This window comes from Phocoena sinus, chromosome 9 (assembly GCF_008692025.1).
Source record: "Phocoena sinus isolate mPhoSin1 chromosome 9, mPhoSin1.pri, whole genome shotgun sequence".
In the NCBI taxonomy this organism is placed as follows: Eukaryota; Metazoa; Chordata; class Mammalia; order Artiodactyla; family Phocoenidae; genus Phocoena; species Phocoena sinus.
The window spans coordinates 90,278,859-90,299,106 of NC_045771.1; the positions used below are offsets into that span (position 1 = coordinate 90,278,859).

At 43.1% G+C, this 20,248-nt stretch overlaps 1 protein-coding gene across 5 annotated transcripts in view; it reads left to right on the plus strand.

Moving 5' to 3' along the window:
- The first annotated feature begins 1,359 nt into the window (after positions 1–1,359).
- Positions 1,360–20,248, plus strand: part of PIK3CG (phosphatidylinositol-4,5-bisphosphate 3-kinase catalytic subunit gamma) — a 33,979-nt gene continuing 15,090 nt past the window's right edge. Inside the window, exons 1-10 of one of the 5 annotated variants that reach the window (XM_032642636.1) lie at positions 1,360–1,443; positions 3,601–5,607; positions 8,700–8,765; positions 8,878–9,103; positions 10,594–10,697; positions 13,217–13,363; positions 14,753–14,843; positions 15,768–15,898; positions 16,878–16,989; positions 18,200–18,357. In XM_032642636.1, coding sequence (XP_032498527.1) covers positions 1,399–1,443; positions 3,601–5,607; positions 8,700–8,765; positions 8,878–9,103; positions 10,594–10,697; positions 13,217–13,363; positions 14,753–14,843; positions 15,768–15,898; positions 16,878–16,989; positions 18,200–18,357 — 3,087 coding nt within the window. In that variant the 5' untranslated portion in view covers positions 1,360–1,398. Of the gene's footprint in view, positions 1,520–1,565; positions 1,929–3,600; positions 5,608–8,699; positions 8,766–8,877; positions 9,104–10,593; positions 10,698–13,216; positions 13,364–14,752; positions 14,844–15,767; positions 15,899–16,877; positions 16,990–18,199; positions 18,358–20,248 lie in introns of those variants that run through there. The other 4 variants (XM_032642637.1, XM_032642640.1, XM_032642638.1 and 1 more) reach the window with 4 other exon arrangements.

Genomic DNA, 20,248 nt, shown 5'->3' on the forward strand with positions numbered 1-20,248 from the left:
AGTCAGAATGGCCATCATTAAAAAATCTAGAAACAATAAATGCTGGAGAGGGTGTGGGGAAAAGGGAACCCTCTTGCACTGTTGGTGGGAAGGTAAATTGACACAGCCACTATGGAGACCAGTATGGAGGTTCCTTAAAAGACTAAAAATAAGACCCAGCAATCCCACTACTGGGCATATATCCTGAGAAAACCATAATTCAAAAAGAGTCATGTACCACAGTGTTCATTGCAGCACTATTTACAATAGCCAGGACATGGAAGCCACCAAAGTGTCCATCAGCAAATGAATGGATAAAGCAGATGTGGCACATATATACAATGGAATATTACTCAGCCATAAAAAGAAACGAAATTGAGTTATTTGTGGTGAGGTGGATGGACCTAGAGTCTGTCATAAAGAGTGAAGTAAGTCAGAAAGAGAAAAAAATACCGTACACTAACACATATATGGAATGTAAAAAAAAAAAAAAAAAGGTTTTGATGAACCTGGGGCAGGACAGGAATAAAGACGCAGACGTAGAGGATGGACTTGAGGTCATGGGGTGGGGAAGGGTGAGCTGGGATGAAGTGAGAGAGTGGCATGGACATATACACACTACCAAATGTAAAACAGATAGCTAGTGGGAAGCAGCCGCATCACACGGGGAATCAGCTCGGTGCTTTGTGAGCACCTAGAGGCGTGGGTTAGGGAGGGTGGGGAAGGAGATGCAAGAGGGAGGGGATATGGGGATATACGTATGCATATAGCTGATTGACTTTGTTATACAGCAGAGACTAACACAACATTGTAAAGCAATTATACTCCAATAAAGATGTTTTAAAAAAATAAAAATATAAGTAAAAATCTTCCCACCGGGCTGTTTCTCTAATATTGTGGCTATGAGGCCTTTCCTTCTACCGTGAACCAGCCAGAAAGACATTTCGTGTGTTTGTGTCTCATGAATGTATTTTTTTTTTTTTTTATGCGTTACGCGGGCCTCTCACTGTTGTGGCCTCTCCCGTTGCGGAGGACAGGCTCCGGACGCGCAGGCTCAGCGGCCATGGCTCACGGGCCCAGCCGCTCCGCGGCATGTGGGATCCTCCCAGACCGGGGCACGAACCCGTGTCCCCTGCATCGGCAGGCGGACTCTCAACCACTGCGCCACCAGGGAAGCCCCATGAATGTATTTTTGATTTAGCTCTACATCATTTTAATTCATTTCCACTCTCACACTTTTTACGAAATTAGTTCGAAGAGTAAAAAATATATAGTCAACTTAGCTCACGTTCGTGCTGGGCTGTGTGTGCTTTAACAGGAAATGCATTTCTGACACTTTTTAAATGAGCAATCACACGTATAATCAACTTGGTTAAAACTTCCTTCCTGGTAACTGCAACACTTCCTCTGCATCTGGATATGAAGGGAGACCCAGAAAAGCGGAAGAGTTTAGAAGCACACTGGGTAGGTTTGAATTTGTTTTGTTTTCAGAAATTAAACAAATGATCCTTCAACATCATCACCTCCGCTGCTTTATCAGGTATTGCTTCCTTCTATTTTTTGCCCTTTGTTGGGTCTGACTCGGCATAGTGACACTTCCTTCTCAGCCAGAAGATTTGTATCTGGAACTGTTGTCGTTCATCTGATGATACTGCCACTGAATGTCTGTTTCATTGTCTAGTCCAACCCTTGTGTGTGGATATCCACAAGGTTCCGGCAATAGCTTTGCAGGTGCATCGGCCCTTTTTTGTTTTTGTTTGGGAGGAAGAGGGAGGGCACGGGGGGCTGTGTCAGCAGCCTTCACGTTCTCACAAGTGCACTCTTCGCGATTAGTGTACTGAACAGTGTTTCTAATATCTTCTCGTAAAAGGAGAAAGCTTCACAGCCTCAACCATGAAGGAAAGCAGTGAGTATTGAGTCAGCCAGTTTTCTTCTGCACCTCGTATCTCGTAAGTCTATTTGATGTCATGGAGGCAGAAGTGATTGCTGTGTACTTGCATGTTGCCTAAATTTGGACCTATTTTATTTCAAGTTAGTGCCAATATTCACATAACTTACAGTTCTCTTCTTTGTTATTCTGTAAAGTAGCAAAAGAGCAAATAGTGAAGGTCTTAAGCTGTAAGAGCCAGTCCTTTGGGACAGTTGATTTCATGTATTTACTAAGTGTAACTTCATAATATTTTAAGAGCGGGACTACTGACTTTAAAAGTAAGTTTAAGCCGAGTACAGAAGTTTGGATCTAATGAAACCTGCCTTTTTTACCCTTTAATCAAACTCTCCTTTCTGGTATGTGTCAAATGCTCCACTATTTCTTAAGGGAATAAGTACTTAAGAGTGTCACTAACTTTAGTCCTTTAAGAAGTAAATAATATTTTCTGAAACATTAATTTTTGTTTCACTAGTTGATTCTTATTTAGAACATCTTACAAAATATTAAAGGATACTAAATAGTAAAGTCAAAATACCTTATTCATATCTCAATTTTAAGATGTTTAGCATTTCAATCATTATTTGAAGAGTTTCTTACTACAGTAAGTCACATTTATACTTAAATGCTTTGTGAAGGTACAGTGGATAAATTGTTGAGAATAAATTGGTGAATTCTCGTTATAGAGATGAAAATGTTAGAGCAAAAAGAAGTTAAATAATCGATTGGGGCCCAAAAGCAGGTCCTTCCTTCCATCTTGTGGCTTCTCCAGAGGCAGATGGGATGAACTAGTACAAAGTTAAAATTACCTGAATGTTCATATCTGGAGAGTACAGCCCTGGGGACTCCCCTAAGATGCTGCCCTAACGGAGCAGTGACAGCCACGATGCTTACACATTTCATGATTCACAGTTTTAAATATCTGCAAATGTTCTTGAGTGCAACTTCACCAATTCTGATCTTTCTGAGTTTTATCAATGAAATGACTACCTCTCCTAACAAGAAAGAAAAAAATGAAAAGAAAACAAAAACAGGAAGTTGACCAGGGAGCAGATACCTGATCAGAAAGTTTGAAAAGGGACTGTGAGGCCAGTTGGGTAAGGTGTCTGGGTCCCCTAGGAGACAAATGAGACTAAACAAAGAGGAAATAAGTCAAAGGCCTCTTTTCAGAGGGGGGTTTTCAGCACCTCACATTGCACCTTATAAACCAGGACGTGATCCTTTAACTGGATAATCTGACTCATCCATGCAATTCAGTATGCTTAACAACAATTACCACTTAGAACTATTACAGTAGGTCAGACACAGTGCTAGATCGGTGCTTTACCTCTCTCTTTTAAAATTCAATTTTCAAACGAAATGAAAGCAGAGAGAAAGATTAATGAATCCCCATCTACCCATGGCCCATACTCAACAAGTATATTACCTTATTTAACTGTCACCTTACTTACCCCTCTGAGGTACTGCTAACGCCATTTGACAGATAGGAGACAGGCTCAGAGATTATTTAAAGGGCTCATCCCCCAGATTCTAAGTGTCGGGGGCCAGGATTCCCGGGCCCCGACTCCAGAGCCCCGGTATCCTCGCGCGCGCATCCTTGTCATTCGTCTACCTTCTCCTTCTGCCAGCTCGCGGGAAACCGTAAAGGGCAAGTGCCTGCCCTGTGACCGAGCCCCCTGTTTCTCTGCTCCCAGGTCGCAGAGGGCATGGAGCTGGAGACCCATGAACAGCACGTGGTGCTGAGAGAGGACAACCGCCGCAGGCGCCGGAGGATGAAGCCGCGCAGCGCGGCGGCCAGCCTGTCCTCCATGGAGCTCATCCCCATTGAGTTCGTGCTGCCCACCAGCCAGCGCAACACCAAGACCCCCGAAACGGCGCTGCTGCACGTGGCTGGCCACGGCAACGTGGAGCAGATGAAGGCCCAGGTGTGGCTGCGCGCGCTGGAGACCAGCGTGGCCGCCGACTTCTACCACCGGCTCAGCCCCGACCACTTCCTCCTGCTCTACCAGAAGAAGGGGCAGTGGTACGAGATCTACGACAAGTACCAGGTGGTGCAGACCCTGGACTGCCTGCGCTACTGGAAGGTGCTGCACCGGAGCCCCGGGCAGATCCACGTGGTGCAGAGGCTCGCGCCCTCGGAGGAGACGCTGGCCTTCCAGCGCCAGCTCACGGCCCTCATTGGCTACGACGTCACCGACGTCAGCAACGTGCACGACGACGAGCTGGAGTTCACGCGCCGCCGCCTGGTGACCCCGCGCGTGGCCGAGGTGGCCGGCCGCGACACCAAGCTCTACGCCATGCACCCCTGGGTGACGTCCAAGCCCCTCCCCGAGTGCCTGCTGAAGAAGATCACCAACAACTACATCTTCATTGTCATTCATCGCAGCACCACCAGCCAGACCATCAAGGTCTCAGCCGATGACACCCCGGGCACCATCCTCCAGAGCTTCTTTACCAAGATGGCCAAGAAGAAGTCCCTGATGGATATCCCTGAAAGCCAGAACGAACAGGACTTTGTGCTGCGCGTCTGTGGCCGGGATGAGTACCTGGTGGGTGAGACGCCCATCAGAAACTTCCAGTGGGTGAGGCAGTGCCTCAAGAACGGGGAAGAGATTCACCTGGTGCTTGACACTCCGCCAGACCCAGCCCTGGACGAGGTGAGGAAGGAAGAGTGGCCGCTGGTGGACGACTGCACGGGAGTCACCGGCTACCACGAGCAGCTGACCATCCATGGGAAGGACCACGAGAGCGTGTTCACCGTGTCCCTGTGGGACTGTGACCACAAGTTCAGGGTAAAAATCAGAGGCATCGATATCCCCGTCCTGCCCCGGAACGCGGACCTCACGGTTTTTGTGGAGGCGAACATCCAGTATGGGCAGCAGGTCCTCTGCCAAAGGAGAACCAGCCCCAAACCCTTCACGGAGGAGGTGCTGTGGAATGTGTGGCTTGAGTTCAGTATCAAGATCAAAGACTTACCCAAAGGGGCTCTGCTGAACCTCCAGATCTACTGCGGCAAAGCTCCAGCTCTGTCTGGTAAGGCCTCTGCTGAGACTCCCAGTCCCGAGTCCAGGGGCAAAGCTCAGCTTCTGTATTACGTGAACCTGCTGCTCATAGACCACCGGTTCCTCCTGCGCCACGGGGAGTACGTGCTCCACATGTGGCAGTTATCCGGGAAGGCGGAAGACCATGGCAGCATCAATGCTGACAAGCTCACGTCTGCCACCAACCCGGACAAGGAGAACTCAATGTCCATCTCCATTCTTCTGGACAATTACTGTCACCCCATAGCCTTGCCTAAGCATCGGCCCACCCCTGACCCGGAAGGGGACCGGGTTCGAGCAGAAATGCCCAATCAGCTTCGGAAGCAACTAGAGGCGATCATAGCCACCGATCCACTTAACCCTCTCACAGCCGAAGACAAAGAGTTGCTCTGGCATTTCAGATATGAAAGTCTGAAGGATCCCAAAGCGTATCCTAAGCTCTTTAGCTCAGTGAAATGGGGACAGCAAGAAATTGTGGCCAAAACATATCAACTGTTAGCCAGAAGGGAGGTCTGGGATCAAAGTGCTTTGGATGTTGGATTAACAATGCAACTCCTGGACTGCAGCTTTTCGGATGAAAACGTAAGAGCCATTGCCGTTCAGAAACTGGAGAGCTTGGAAGACGATGACGTGCTACATTACCTGCTGCAGCTGGTCCAGGTAGGGGGATGCACTCATCTCAAGGGATTTATCTGCATATGCACAGGTGCCCCATTCAGCTGTCTTCCGATGCCCCTTGTCCAGAGAGTCACGATCAGTCAAAGGAGATCTAATGAAACTACCTCAAAAAGTAGTAAGCTGTCCCACTTACTTTTTTACTGTCTTTGAGGGCTTGTTGACAAGCATTTTGAGGACATTAATATTTCTGCTTTTTAGGAGAACCGTTCCTGTGGGAATACTTTGTTGTCATTTACTGTATCAATGATAGACTTGACTTATCGAATGCTCCCTTGTGCCAAGGCTGCAGGTGATCTACATGCTTTTCGTGCATTATCACATTTAACTCTCCCAACGACGACGATAGAGGTCAAGTTAATATTTGCATTTTATATATCAGGAAACTGAGGCACAGAGAGGCTAAGTAATGTGCCCAAGGTCACATACTTTGAAAGTCAAATTCAAACCCAGGAGGTCTGACTCCTGGCCCTGCTCTTTTCACTGCGTCCCAATATCTGGCGTCAACCCAGCAGTGTCAGGATAGTGTGTCCTAGAGGAAAAATGTCATACTCTCTGATTGTATTTGTCACAATTCATAGAGTAACATCTCATATCCGCATGGGACCTTGAAAGCCCCTCTCTTTAGATAGGTCTGGTACTGTGTGTCCACTGCTCTCCACATGCCTTTCCCTGGGGTCCAGAGAGGCTAAATCATTTGCTAAACCCTCGACTAAATCAAGGGTCTCCTTAGGACGTTAAAGAAAGGAGGAAGAGCTCTCTTGCTCACGATAGCCATTCTCAGACTATATTGTGCTGCTTGACAAGGAAGAGGGAGGAAAGGACTTGGAAGGGAATTCAGTTTTAGAGAGCAGAAGTGTTCATTCATGAATTCAACAGCACAGACCGAATGCTTCCTCAGTTCTGGTTGCTGGATATAGAGCAGTGATCAAAGCAGGGCTGGACTCTGCCCTAGTGCAGCTTGTGGTGCATGAAGACTGACACCAAATGAGTACACATACAGGCAGATATTGAGTAACACGTTGTGACAGACACTTTGGGGAAAAGCTACAGAGTGTTATGAGAAAAGAGTCAGGGGTTCTGGGGACGCTTGCTTGAGACTGAGGAAGCCAGGGACAGTTCTGAGTAGGTGATGTTTGATCTGAGATGGTTTGGATTAGCCAGGCTGACTGGTGGACACCAAACTGTCTAATCATTATCTATATTCATAGGAAGTTTCTGAAGTTTTCTGATGCGAATTTTGGATACTCTCAACTTTGAATCTTCACCTTCCCATTAGGCAGATACTTGAAACATTGTATTTGGCCTTTGCTTTCATCTATCAAATATAATCGATATTTTTATCTTCCATGAGTTCAGAGGCTGGCATAAACGCTACTGAAAATTTTAGAAAAATCAAAGTCTCCTCAGTTTTCTAGCTCTCCATGACAAAAAGAACAGAAAACAAATTTGCATGAGATCTGTTCCAAGTCCCAAGGCGATCGTGAATTATTTGCCATTGTCGTTTTCACAAGTAAACTTCGCAGAGTTGGAAAATAAATAGTGCTCTTCTTGGAAATGTTTAAATGAAAGAGGTCAATAAGTAATATTAACATTGAATCTGTGGTCCTAAATTTGAAGAAGTAGTCATTTGTAAAACTATTTGAGCCACTGCAGATATGGCCAAATGACTCATTCATTCCTAATTAAAATGGTCTCCTGGTTGAGATCTTCATCATCTTTACAGAAGTGAAACACAAAGAATGTCAGAAAGACTCACGTTTGGGTTAGAAACTTAGCATTTCTGAAGTGACTACTGGTGGCTAAATAGCCACAGTTTCAGAATTAAGATCTTAGCTGCAGCTACTATGGCACCAATGAGAGCACACCTCACCTTTGAAAGCGTGGGGATAACTGAACTATTATCCAGTTAGCATTGCTCTGATCATTTCCAAACTGAAAAACCAGAGTAAGGATTGGAGATCATACCCAAAAGCCCCCTGGCCCCAAAACATAAAGTGGAATGGGAATATCTCTTATTTCTTAGGAAAAAAGGATAGACCGTATCTATTTATAAAGGAGATACTCTGAGATATTTAATTTTAAACCTCTCTTTATGCTTATACATGACATCTACCCTATAATTTTATATGTGCATGTCTAATAATCAATTTTTGTTAGTCTTACTGCTTTTAAAATGATGAACTATTGCAGACTTGCAGAAAAGTAGAGAATGGGGTAACAAATATCCATGCACCCACCAGAATTGAATTATTTTTTATGTTTTATTTTTAACTGGCTAGGCTGCAGCGGGCAGGGGCAGGGGGTGGGGGGCGAGCTTGGGGAAGCCACCCACCTGGGCCCTGTTTTCGGTCCAGCCCCTGTTTTTCACTTGTCATTGGTTCCTTTTCCTCAGTCACAGAGCTGCCACCTATGTGAATATCTCTGTTATTAGCCAAGTGATGTGAAAACTACTAAACACTGCTGAACCTGAGGAACCAGATAAAACAAGAGATTTTCAGACAAATAGCCCTGTATGCACTGCATCATGGCAGGGAGTAATGACCAGTTGCAGTAAGAACCTGGGAGGCAGCACAGCGACTTGCCAGTGAGAGGCCAACCACACAACTCGAGCAGAAGAGAAGCTATAGGAGTTTTAGGATCTCCACATCTAACAAACATTTCTCTCCCTGCATGTACAATATCCCCACTGTCTATTTTCTTTCCAACAACCTTTCTTCCCTTCCACCTTTATAGATGTGTTATAGCCGTCTCCATCTTTCCCTTCTATCTTTCCAACAAATCAGGTAAGCCTTCATGGGAACAAAAGCCCTCACCTCTTCATCTCTGAAGTCATCAAAAGCACGTGGTTGTGAGTCAGGAGTTCTGGCTTCTAATCCTGGTCCTTCCGCAAGTGGTTCACCCTGGCCCAAACTGTCCTTGAAAAGAAAGGATTGAACTTAAGTGACTGCTCAGATTCTCATCGCCCTGTCCATACAAACCCACTAAGGCAGAGCACCAGTTTTTCTCCCTTTGCTGTTTCCCGATTAATCAATGGAGAATGCAATCCCACAAATGCCAATGTGTTCTTCCTTTAGGCTGTGAAATTTGAACCGTACCATGACAGTGCCCTTGCCAGATTTCTGCTGAAGCGTGGTTTAAGAGTAAGTACTTCCATTTTGATAAGAGCGTGACATTTAGAAAGTTACAGAGAATTGGCTGATAGATCTAGAGCGTTAGTCATAATAATGGCAACCTTCTTGTTTTCACCCTCAGAACAAAAGAATTGGTCACTTCTTATTTTGGTTCTTGAGAAGTGAGATCGCCCAGTCCAGACACTACCAGCAGAGGTTTGCAGTGATCCTGGAAGCCTATCTGAGGGGCTGTGGCACGGCCATGCTACACGACTTCACCCAGCAAGTCCAAGTAATTGACATGTTACAGAAGGTGACCATGGATGTTAAATCGCTCTCTGCAGAAAAGTATGACGTCAGTTCCCAAGGTACGGTGGCTCTGTTCTCTTGGTTCTCTTTCCAAATGCCTTTGTCTCCAAATGCCATCGTTCCCGTGATCCTTCTTCCTGCTGGAACGCAAGTTGCACCTTCCTCAAGGTAGCCAAGAATACATTTTTTAATCTTCTGTCTTCATGGAGTAAGCAAATTTGAAGTTTCCCCTTTACAAGTTAATATTTTTTAAAACTACATATATATTTTAATGATGAATGCATGATAATAGATGTTAAACTCTTTGAAAACTTAAAACAGCATTACGCAGATGTAAGATGTAGTTTTTAAGAGCAACTATGCGCACACACAAAAAAGATTAGTTATTTCCAAATATCCTTTCTTCCCCATCTTTCAATACATGCATCTAATTTTCAAGTCCTCAGTCTTTTAAGGTAATGAATTATTGAGAAGTTATTTTAATTTCTTTGTGTATATGTATACATATACATCATATATAGCTATATGTACATATATATTTTTTTATATATGTACTTCCTATAAAAACATATATATCACCTCCTCTGTGTTCCAATGTTGTCTTCTTATCCCTAAGAAATCCTGTCCCTCAGCCCCTGCTTTAGGAAAGTTAATCACTCTTTTTCTGTATTCCCATAGGTTTTGGTTGTTACTACATTAAATTAAAGCCATTAACACATCTTTCTGGTCTATTAAACTGTATGAGCCTTGAAGCTAGGAATTATCTCTTATTCACGTTTGTGTATCTCGATCCACCACTAGGGCTCATAATGGACACTCACAAACATACTCAGCGAGTATTTTAAACTTCTGAATATTCTGACTTGCCATTTTTGCCTTTGAATCTTTTCCAATAAACCAATAACGGTCTCTTCTAAAAATAATAATGGTAATAATAATCTTGCTTTATTTTTATTGTAAGAAAGAAAGAGCAACATTTGTACCAGCCTCCAGTCTGTCTGGTACCCAGGCAGTAATTTTTTTTTTAACATCTTTATTGGGAATAGGCAGTAATTTTTCATTTATGTATTTTGCCTTCACAGTTTTGAGACTATCACATTGCCTCCACACAACCCAACTTCCTCTTCTGAAAAGAATTTCCCAAACCCTAACCGAATTCCATTTAATATGGTCTTCCAATACCTGTTTCCCAAATCAGATGGCAGTTTAAAGCTTCACACGTTGGAAAGAAAACTACAGTAATTCCTTACCATTATCCATAAAGCAGCCTTCTCCCTCTGAATGTCTGGGTATCCCATATATATTCAGATATTTCTGTCCCCGGTTGTAATGTGTGTACGTGGCTATGTTGCTCCCAGGAAGCCTGACTTATCCTGCCACCCTCAATGGTTAGTTCCTCAAAGACAGAAACCTACCCCCTCTTCTTCTGTTCCTCACCCTACCAAATATATAGAATGTTGTCAATACCTGAGGCCTCAGGAAATGTTAAGAGATGATATTGGTGATTTCTTGAGCTCATGTAACTCTTGTGTGCGTTTGACAATTACAGTTATTTCCCAACTTAAGCAAAAGCTTGAAATCCTACAGAATTTGAATCTCCCCCAAAGCTTCAGAGTTCCGTATGACCCTGGACTGAAAGCAGGAGCCCTGGTGGTAGGTATCACGTTGATGTCTCTCCCTGGTCTTTATGTCTTGATGATGGCTCTGCCTGCTTTACTGGGCCTAGTGCATAAAAGCTGACGTTTATAGAGAGACAGGGAAGGTGGAAAGTCCCCAGATGGGCTTCCATCAAGCCCTTCCCTAATCGCTAGATACTAAAAACCTCAACACCAGGCAATCTTCCATCCATTTTGTTTTAAATCAGCTTTCTTGAGAAACCATTTGTATACAATAAAATGTATTCGTTGCAAGTGTACAGTTCAAGGAGTTTTGCCAAACGTATACAACCATGTAACCATCACCACAATCAAGATATAGAATATTTCCATAGAAATTTATAGAAAAGATTCTTTCATATCCCTTTGCAGTTAGTCCTTTCCTCCTTCCATCCTCCATCCCGGATGACAGATCTGTCTTCTATCGTGTAATTTTGCCCTTTCTAGAATGTCATGAAGTGGAATCATACAGCATGTAGTTTTTGTATATGGATACTTTTACTTAGCATAAGGCTCTGAAGATCCATCCATGTTGCTGTGTGTCTCGGTGATCTGTCCCTTTTTATGACTGAGTAATATTCCCGTATATGGTTATACCACAATTTGTTTTCCATTCACCTTTTGAGTAAATATTTAACAGTGAGATAGTTGGGTCAGATGGGACGTGTGTGTTTATAAGATACTGCCAAACTGGTTTTCCATTTTGTAATGGCAACCGTGCCATTTTATATTTCCACCACAATGTGTGCAAGTTCTGATTGTTCCACATCCTAGAGAACACTTGCTATCATCAGTCTTCTTAATTTTAGCCATTCAAATGGGTATGAAGTGGTACTTCACTGTTGTTTTTATTTGCGTTTCCCTAGTGATGCTGAGCATCTTTTCATGTGCTTTTGATAAGTTTCCATCTTCTTTTGAGAAGTTTCTATTCATATCTTCCATTCACTTTTAATTTAGGTTACCACCTTCTTCTTATTTATGAGTTATTTATATATTCTGGATTTAATATTTATGAGTTATTTATATATTCTGGATTCTTCTTATTTATGAGTTATTTATATATTCTGGATACAAATCCTTTATCAGGTATATAGTTTACAAATATTTTCTCCCAGTCTGTGGCAGAAGGTTTTAATTCTGATTAAGTCCAATTTGTCACTTTTTCTTTTATACTTCATGAATTTCGTGGCCTAAGAAATATTTGCTTCATCCAGTAACCAGGGGTGAACCTCCACCTCCTCCACCAAGGGGTATTTGGTAACGTCCAGAGACATTTTTTGTTTTTGTTTTTGTTTTTTGTGGTACGCGGGCCTCTCACGGTTGCAGCCTCTCCCGTTGCGGAGCACAGGCTCCGGACGCGCAGGCTCAGCGGCCACGGCTCACAGGCCCAGCCGCTCCGCGGCATGTGGGATCCTCCCGGACCGGGGCACGAACCCGTGTCCCCTGCATCGGCAGGCGGCCTCTCAACCACTGCGCCACCAGGGAAGCCCGAGAGACATTTTTGATTGTTACAACTAGGAGAATGCTACTAGCATCCAGTGGGTAGAGACCAGGGATGCTGCTAAATATCCTACGTTACACAGGACAGTCCCCGCTGCAACAAAAAATTATCCAGCCCCAAATGTCAGCAGTGCCAAAGTTGAGAAACACTGCCTAATTCAATGTAGCAAATATTTTTTCCTAGAAGTTTTAATCTCACATTTAAGTCTCTGATCCATGTTTAATTTTATATACAATTAGCAGTAAACTCGCTCTCTAGCAAAAGCTCACACTATCCACTGTCCTTTTGAAGTTAGAAATTGGTAGGAATAATGATATATTAATACAGCTTCAAATTGTGTTTGTTTTATTTTTTAAAGACCACGTCACATTTTTGATCCTTGGTGAATTCACTTTTGGCTAAAACTCCTAAGATTTTCTCTTTTTGAATGAGTGGCTGCTAAACCACCTTTCTCCCACCTTGAATTTATTTCGACGTATGGGGGTTTGGGGGAGGGGACAGGCATTGTGCCGGAGTGCTAGAGTCTCCTCTATTGCTGTTAAATTTCATCTTGTTACATTTGGCCTGGAATTAGACTGCATCTGATTTTCGACAACCATTTTTAGACACTATGGTAGCAATAGAACTCTTTTTTTTTTCAAACTAATTCTTAGAGGGAGGCCAGATATGTATAGACAAATAACAGCACAATTGCTCCTTGTTAGAGGGGACAAGAGTCCTACGGGAGGGGGGTATACAGAGGATGGGATATGCCACACCTCTTAGGCACCTCCACAGATGCTTAGGGTTCCTTGCAACACACCTTGAGAACCACTGGTTTAAGTGTTGTAACTTGCTCTCACTAGCATTTTTGGATTTGGTGAAAATGCCTTCTGCATTTTTACCCAAATCATTGAAAATCCTTTTCCAACTGGGACTTTGTCCTAGATGTTTACAGAGATGCTTTGCAAGAGGGTGTGCATCTCCACAATGTGTCTTCAATTGTGTGTGGGAAACATGTGGCTGTCTTCTTACAGATTGAAAGATGTAAAGTGATGGCCTCCAAGAAAAAGCCCCTGTGGCTTGAGTTTAAGTGTGCCGACCCTACAGCTCTGTCAAATGAAACAATTGGAATTATCTTTAAACACGGCGACGATCTGCGCCAGGACATGCTGATTTTACAGGTGTGCTGCCGTTAAGGATTTTTTTTTTCAGCTATCTGAAACAAGAATTCTGTACTAAATCTAAAGAAATGCCTTCTACTGACCCTGTTCCATTCTCCTATTTTGTATGATGAACAGTGATCAAAGGTGACGTAATAGAGTTTTCACTAGGGGAATATAGCCGTGGACCATTAGATAGGAAATCTAGTGAGCCCCACAGTTCTGTCCATTCCTGAGGAGATGCATACCCAGCATTCCCAAATAGCCAGATACACTTCCCTCCCCTAACCTCTTTCTTACACAATGCATTCCTAGTGCGGCAACATGGAATAGAAACCTATTTTACCCCCAGGTATCCACTTTATTCATATCCACAGACATAGCCACACACTCTCAGATGCTCTCCTTAGATACATCACCTTTGGTACACATCCACATACACAAACTGAAGTGAATGATGTGATAGGAAGGAGGGAGAAGGTGAACAGGTAGGTGACTGGAGAATTCATGCAGTTACGTAACAAGGGTGAACAGATTACTAGAACGGAAGACGGATGGTGAAGGTATCGATGCTGATCATTTTCATATTATCTAACATAAACTTCAGCTTTGCAGATTTGTAAAGTAATATTCTCTATACCCTAGTTTAATACTGTAGAAGTAACACCATTTCTAATATTTCATGTGATTTATTTAAAATAGGCAAACCATGGAATCTAAAATATGATACAAATGAACCTATTTACAAAACAGAAATAGACTCACAGACATAGAGAACAAACTTACGGTTACCAAAGGGGGGATAAATGAGGAGTTTGGGATTAACAGATACACACTGCTATATATAAAATAGATTAACAACAAGGACCTACTGTACAGCACAGGGAATTCTACTCAATATCTTGTAATAACCTATAACGGAAAAGAATCTGAAAAAGAATGGGAAAAGTAATCATACCCACACTAGAGGGTTAATAAAAAGGATCAACATAAAACAGTCCTCGGTGAATGTCAGCTATCATTATCATCGCCGTTACTGTTGCCTTGGTTGTAGCCCAAGAGTGCCTTATGGATAAAAATGTGTAAAGATGTGAGAGTGGAACTTTTTCTATTGTGGTAAAATACACATAACTAGGAACATTTGAATAATAGATAAATCATGACTAAAACCTACCCCCAGAGAAATCCAACTATTCTCTTCCCCAAGGTGCCTCTCAGGGACTGAAATTAACAGGCTCCCGAGGAAGGGAAACATTAGAGTACCAGGTTGATAAATAAAAGTACACTTGTTACTTACATATTTTATGTTCACTTCAATATTTTGTGTTACCAGAGAAGACTGTTGTTGTTTTTAACAGAGAAGAATAATACATATTTATGATGGAAACGTTTTTGTGTTTTGATGCCCAGATTCTACGAATCATGGAGTCCATTTGGGAGACTGAATCTTTGGATCTGTGCCTCCTGCCATATGGTTGCATTTCAACTGGCGACAAAATAGGTACGTGGGGACCTCAGAAGATGAATATACTGCTCATCTCATTTTAAAAGACCGCCATCCCATGGGACTTCCCTGGCAGTCCAGTGGTTAAGACTCTGCACTTCCACTGCAGGGGCCACAGGTTCGATCCCTGGTTGAGGAACTAAGATCCCGCATGCCAAGCGGCCATCATCCCTTCAGTGTAGGCATTTAATAACAGAAAATTTACAATCATTATCCATATTAAAAGGAAGAAGATGTTCCCAGGCTGATGCATGTGACTCAGTTTAATACGGACATGTTGAAAATATATGAATGCGTGATTCAACTCCTTGTGACTGGCTGTACATGGAGGTGATTTTAGTGAGAACTTGTTCCTTCCTCTTTACTTCTCCACCGCTAAATTTTCACTCGTTTCATTGCACAGTAAACTTCTCTCTCACAAATAACATTTAAAAGTAGATGGAAAGATCTGTCACTTGTTTCACCATCCCAGACTTTACATTATCAAAGCTATTACATACTCTCCTCTTAGGTGCTTTTACAGACATTTCACATTTTAATTTCAGTCAAACAGATTTTTAGTCAAGTTTCCAACTTGAGAAGTAGAGAACATCATTCCCATTTGACCCTGAAATTTAAAAACGGAAAAGACAAAGGTTGCCAAGGGAAGAAGGATGTGTTTGGCACATTAATGCTTTTGCTTATTCAAAACCAACCCTTTCCTCTTTTCATTCAGGGATAGTGAAAGCAGGTCCCACACAACTTCCCTATCCGCCTCCTTTTCTTTCTCTTCCTCCTAAGAAAACCACCAGCACGAACGTGGAAAATAACCCTGTGGTTAAGAAAGCTCTCTGCCCTCCACTCAACAAAGACACAGCCATTCCTCCTCTGGGTCAGGCACTCAGCCCCAGTTCACATCAGACTCTGTGCATCTTCCCGCAGGAATGATCGAGATCGTGAAAGACGCCACAACGATCGCCAAAATTCAGCAAAGCACAGTGGGCAACACGGGCGCCTTTAAAGATGAAGTGCTGAATCACTGGCTCAAAGAGAAATGCCCTATTGAAGAAAAGGTGGGCTCCTGCTTCTCCCTACTCTGAAGGCTCCTGACAAGTTATCATGATACAGCAGAATAATGACATGTTTTTAAGGGGTCTACCAGTGCCATGCCTCCTGACTCACTGGTGAAGCACCTTCCTCCTGAGCTCCTTGGGGTTTAAGCAATTTCCCCTGGTGACACAGCAGATCTGTGCAAAACAGAGGTGCTCACTCAGACCTCGCTGAGCATTTGCTTCTCCTTTGATTATCAGGCCTGCTTTGCATAAAATTTGGTTCTGTGAAATAACTTGTTAGCATTTTTTATGACCATCTATTTCTGTCGTTCAGCAGAAAAATTTAGTTACCACAGATAAACTCTTTACTACCTGGAAACACTACAGACCCTAAAAAGTAATTTATAATTTACCACTGCACCCTAATTTAAATGGTAAATTATGGATGCTCAAAATGTCACTTCCATTCCTCGGAAGTACATCCGCTGAGTCCTTCACAAGCTGTTCAGCTGCTGGTTAAAATTCTGTTGTAGAGGATTAGCACTTCTCATTTGCGTGGGTAGCAGTCTTTCGGGGAGGAAATATAATTAGTAGCATTTATTAGTCTGTTAAAATGTGGATTTGTGAACCCATGCGTACTTTTAAGTGGTCACAAGCAAAACATATGTTCACCAACGAAGGAGGAATCATTACAGGTTCTGTACTGGCATTGGCAAACGATGCATGGAAAGGCAGTGAACCCTTTGATTAAAGTACTGTTGTCCTTTGACTGTCGTTTCCTCCTCATGCTACTGTGATTCATTGTATCTTCACCTAAAATGTAAGTAGAGCAATGAGAAAGTTGGCTCCTAATAGATAGAACATTAATGATATCAGGTACCACTAACTTGCTCTCTGAAGATGATTCCCAGAACAGTGTCTTTTTGGGAGTTCTTTGTAATAGATTCACGCTGCTCTTTGTAGCTGGGACACAACTAATATTTGGTTGCATTTTAACTAGTTTCAGGCAGCGGTGGAGAGATTCGTTTATTCCTGTGCTGGTTACTGTGTGGCAACCTTTGTTCTTGGAATAGGTGACAGACACAATGACAATATTATGATCTCAGAGACAGGTGAGTTTATTTTTTATAGAGTAATGTTTTTTGATTGTGGTAAAATATGCATAACATAAAAGTTACCATTTTAACCAGTTTTAAGTGTGTACTCTAGTGGCATGAACTGCGCTCACACTGTTGTACAACCATCACCACCATCCACCTTCAGAACTTTTTCATCTTCCCCAATGGGACCTCTGTACCCATTAAACACTAACCCCCCCATCCCTGCCTTCCCCAGCACAGAGTAATTTTTAAATGGAGCTCAAGGTTGGAGCAAAGATCTAGAGGTCATTATTGTATAGGGACACAGAGGCTGTGACCACCCTACGGAGGAGCCAGGAGTGAGTAACAGAAGAAGATGCAGCAAAGGAGAATTAAGAAGGACAAGCCAGACAGGAGCTAGAAAGCTAGGAAGGTGGGCGTGGTCAACAGTGTCAGACGGTGCAGAGAAGCAACTAACAGAGTCACCTTTTCTTGATACCCTTCAATCTGAAATGCCGTGCCTTCCACACCTACTGCTCCTCGCTGGGTCACTGTCCATTCTGACAGTGGTCAGTATTGGCTGCATACCATGACATTTTCCTCTAAGAAATCTGGACCAATTTAAGAGTAGAGTCTGGAAAAAACACCATATCGGGGTAAATCGCTAACTCCCTGTGGGAATCAAGAGATAATGCATTTATGGATCATTCGTATGATAGAGAGCTCTGTAAATGAGAAGAGAGGAAGGGAATTGTGGTGGTGATGGTGACAGTGGTAGAAATTGACCCGAAGGAGATTCAAAATGATTTATTTCTAGCCTGCTACTCAAAAATAAAAGGTGACTGCCCCTCCCCCAAACAGAGCGAAACATCAGTCTCTCCTGAGTTACAGAAAGAGCCTAAGAGAGTCTTGGGCATAATGATGACATATAAGCCAGAGAGTTTTGGTTTATATTTGTAAGAATAATTCTCAGACAAGAATTCTTTTAATGGTGTTTGGCTGTCATTGAAAGAACGCCAGAAGGATACCAAAACTACGCTTGTTTCGAAGAGTGCTTTGTGGCTACTACTACACACACCTGCTAAGACAAAATACATCACAAGCTAAGAGTAAAAATAGCTCTCTCACCCAAGATAGCTCATTTTCAGGCAACTTCAAAATATTTCAAGAAATGAACAAACCAGGGTGTTGTTTGCAAGTGCTGAGGCCAGTATAATGACGTCAGACATTTTCTTCTCTTAAGGAAATCTGTTCCATATCGACTTTGGGCACATTCTTGGGAATTACAAAAGTTTCCTGGGCATTAATAAAGAGAGAGTGCCATTTGTGCTAACTCCAGACTTCCTGTTTGTGATGGGGACTTCTGGAAAGAAGACGAGTCGACACTTCCAGAAATTTCAGGTAATTGGCCTCCCTCTTGACCACCTACTGGGAACATCAACCAGATGGTGCCTGCAGCCCTCACCTCTGCCCACCTGCTTCGGGTGTGACCCCCCACCCCCAGTCACCTCTGTTCCTTCCCCAAGTGCAAAATGATGCTTCTCAGTAAGCCCCTCTCCTAAAACCAGACAGCAAATAGAAGAATTCCATAATCAGTGAGACTGGCAAATATAGAACAGCAGGATGACACAGCCCTGAAGGACAGGGCTTTAAGGAAGAGCTCCTGGCAGGCAGGTTTAGCCTTTGAATATTTACCTAATCAAGACGTTGCCTAGAAGATGCAAATTTTACATATATTTTTCAGGACTCGCCAATGATGGTGAGCTTCTCTTGATTTTTTGCTCCAGGTGTGTATTTATCAGTTACTAACACAGGAAATGCTTGCTTGTCTCTTGTTGTAGAGGAGGGTCCCTTCTCTCATTTGAAACGTCGTCGGCTCAACTACAGGTTGTCCTGAGAGCCCTGGCTTGTCCCACCTCACCTGTCCACCAGCTCCTCCACGGGTCTCCCAGCTCCCTGGGTGGGGGGCGTCCACATTCGGCTTTCTCTTTCTGTTCCTTCCTGGTCTGCGTTCACTTTTGACTATCAAATGGTATTTCAAATACCCAAGGAGTAAAATGTTCACTGTTGCAAATTTAATAACTGTGAATGAACGTAACTCAGAAAAGTCGTCATTGCTACTGCAATATACCTATTTTAGAGCCATATGAACACAAAACAGATCAGTAGAGGCAACAAGTGATTACTTTATATGCACATTTGTCTCAGGCTCCCTTTAAATAGCCCCCTCCCTTAGCACCTCTGAAACATGGTTTGATTTGTACCAGCATTTTAGGACTGACTCTTCCTCCTGCGTGTCTACTTGAGGACCACGTTAACCTTGAGAGATGACATGCGCCTTGACCTTCGGTGGAACAGGAACTGGGATGTATTGTTTTGAAACCTGTCTGTGCTTGTTTGTTCTCCTGGCTGATTTTCGATGTGGCGGTTACCAGACTTCCCCTCTCACAGCTCCAGGGGTGGTTGTCAGAGAAACTGAGATCTCTGTGGCCAGATGGTCTTAGGATTTTTAGTGTGTTTTTCTGCGTAAACTCAACTGAGTTTCAGACTATTTCCAGGGATTTGACACATTTCAGTCCTGTGTTTCTTTAAGGCTAAAAGTCACACATTGTGACAATTTCCTGGAAGAGAAAAATGGTTACATACACACACACACACACACACACACACACACACAAACCTGGAAGAGTTTTACCATTTAAAGGGGAGGTGGGAAATACTAAATTCTCCTCTCATGGAGGTGGGGTTCATCTCCTTTGAACAAACACAGCAGCAATAGTGCCATTTAAACATTCAGGCAGACACGAGGTCTTTTTGGCCAGTGGTTTTTTCCAGAACGACTGCCCATCTGTCCTGTTGTTGACAACATTCCCATAGACCCTATAGTACCCACGTCACTCCTAAAATCCCAGCAGTACTTCTCCTGTAGTCTTTTTTGTTGTCATTTTAAGTTTCAAAATATTCTTTAATGAAAAGATTGGGGTTTGGGGAGGCCCCCCAGAGGTTGCCTCCCCATCTGGGCAGCTTCCGCCCAAAGCAACAACTCTTTGCAGGGAGTCTGTCCTCTCCGTCTGGGAGCATTTCTCCATCCTTTTTGTGACCAAAGCTTGTTTCTTTAGCATTTAGAACCTCTTTCACTAAAGCAACATCTAGGCAGCATGTGTACTGCCAAAAACACACCTTGGTAAATTTTATTGTACTTATATATGTCTGTGTTTTGCAGTGTTGGCATACTCTTTGACTGAATGTACGGACTTTAGCCTGAAACACAGATCAGCCCGGCACTGTAGTT